The sequence below is a fragment of the Penaeus monodon genome, chromosome 15 (genome assembly GCF_015228065.2).
Source record: "Penaeus monodon isolate SGIC_2016 chromosome 15, NSTDA_Pmon_1, whole genome shotgun sequence".
In the NCBI taxonomy this organism is placed as follows: Eukaryota; Metazoa; Arthropoda; class Malacostraca; order Decapoda; family Penaeidae; genus Penaeus; species Penaeus monodon.
Window position 1 is genome coordinate 14545879 of NC_051400.1, and position 1060 is coordinate 14546938.

A 1060-nucleotide genomic window follows, 5' to 3' on the forward strand; every position below is an offset into this window, starting at 1 on the left:
GATCCACTCTACTTTATAGACATGCGCGAATTCCCTAAACTTCACACCCACCTATGTGATACACATGCCTTCATCCACATACATACAGATGTATCGCCTACATGTCTTCATCCACACACATGCGCGTCATCCACACGCCTTTCCCCTACACACATCCTTCATCTACACACATATGTCACCTACACACACATGCCTTCCTCCACATCCACACACGTGTCATCCAGCGCCGCCATCCACACGCACATACGTGTCACTCACACGGTATCATCCACACATATACGCGTCATCCACGCAGACACATGCACGCTACCCACCTACCTAAATCCCCACACACATAAAAACGTCACCCACACGCGTCATAACATAATGGAAGCACTCACAAAGCTCAGTCACGAGGTTCCGCTCGACACTGAGGCGCTTGAGGTTGCAGTACGTGGGAGAGGCGAGGTTATCTAAGTTCGTGATGGCATTGTTGTCCGCCAGGAAGGTCTCTGTCTCAGAGGGTACGAGGATCGGCAACTCGACCAGGCCTGGAGGAGGAGGGAAGGTCAAGGGGCGCTCACGGACCGCAGGGTCATTGATCTGACTTCAATCTCTTTCCTTGTGGCTTTAATCTCATGCAAGTGCAGAGCTATAAACGCTATGATTTGTTTCACCGATGAATGGAAAGATACACCGATATTATTTGCAACAAAAGGAATATTACCGCGATCTTTAATATTTTCCATTGCAACTTATGCATCGGAATGATGGATTCTCAACGAGGATGACAAGGAAATAGAAGTTTTTTTAATTATTATTATTTTTTAATCATTCAGAGTCTGTTGTTAAGAGTCAGCTGTACAGGAGAAACAGCAACGGCGACCTTGCCAACATTCAGTGTGAAGAAAAACTGCTAAAAACATAAACAAGAGGCAAATTGTCCTTCACTGGTCAAGTACTTTGATTGAACTTCACTTACACAGGAGTTAATTGAATAGAGAGGTCCGGAAGTTCAGTGTGAGCTTCCAGTCCGATGATGAGGAATATATCTTACCTTCATTTGTAAATGAGGAAGGAA

At 45.4% G+C, this 1060-nt stretch overlaps 1 protein-coding gene across 1 annotated transcript in view; it reads right to left on the bottom strand.

The window, feature by feature from the left end:
* Positions 1-1060, bottom strand: part of LOC119581763 — a gene marked incomplete at its 3' end in the record, with an annotated part of 38490 nt that overhangs the window by 30512 nt on the left and 6918 nt on the right. The window contains 1 exon segment of the mRNA XM_037929897.1: positions 381-530. Coding sequence (XP_037785825.1) covers positions 381-530 — 150 coding nt within the window.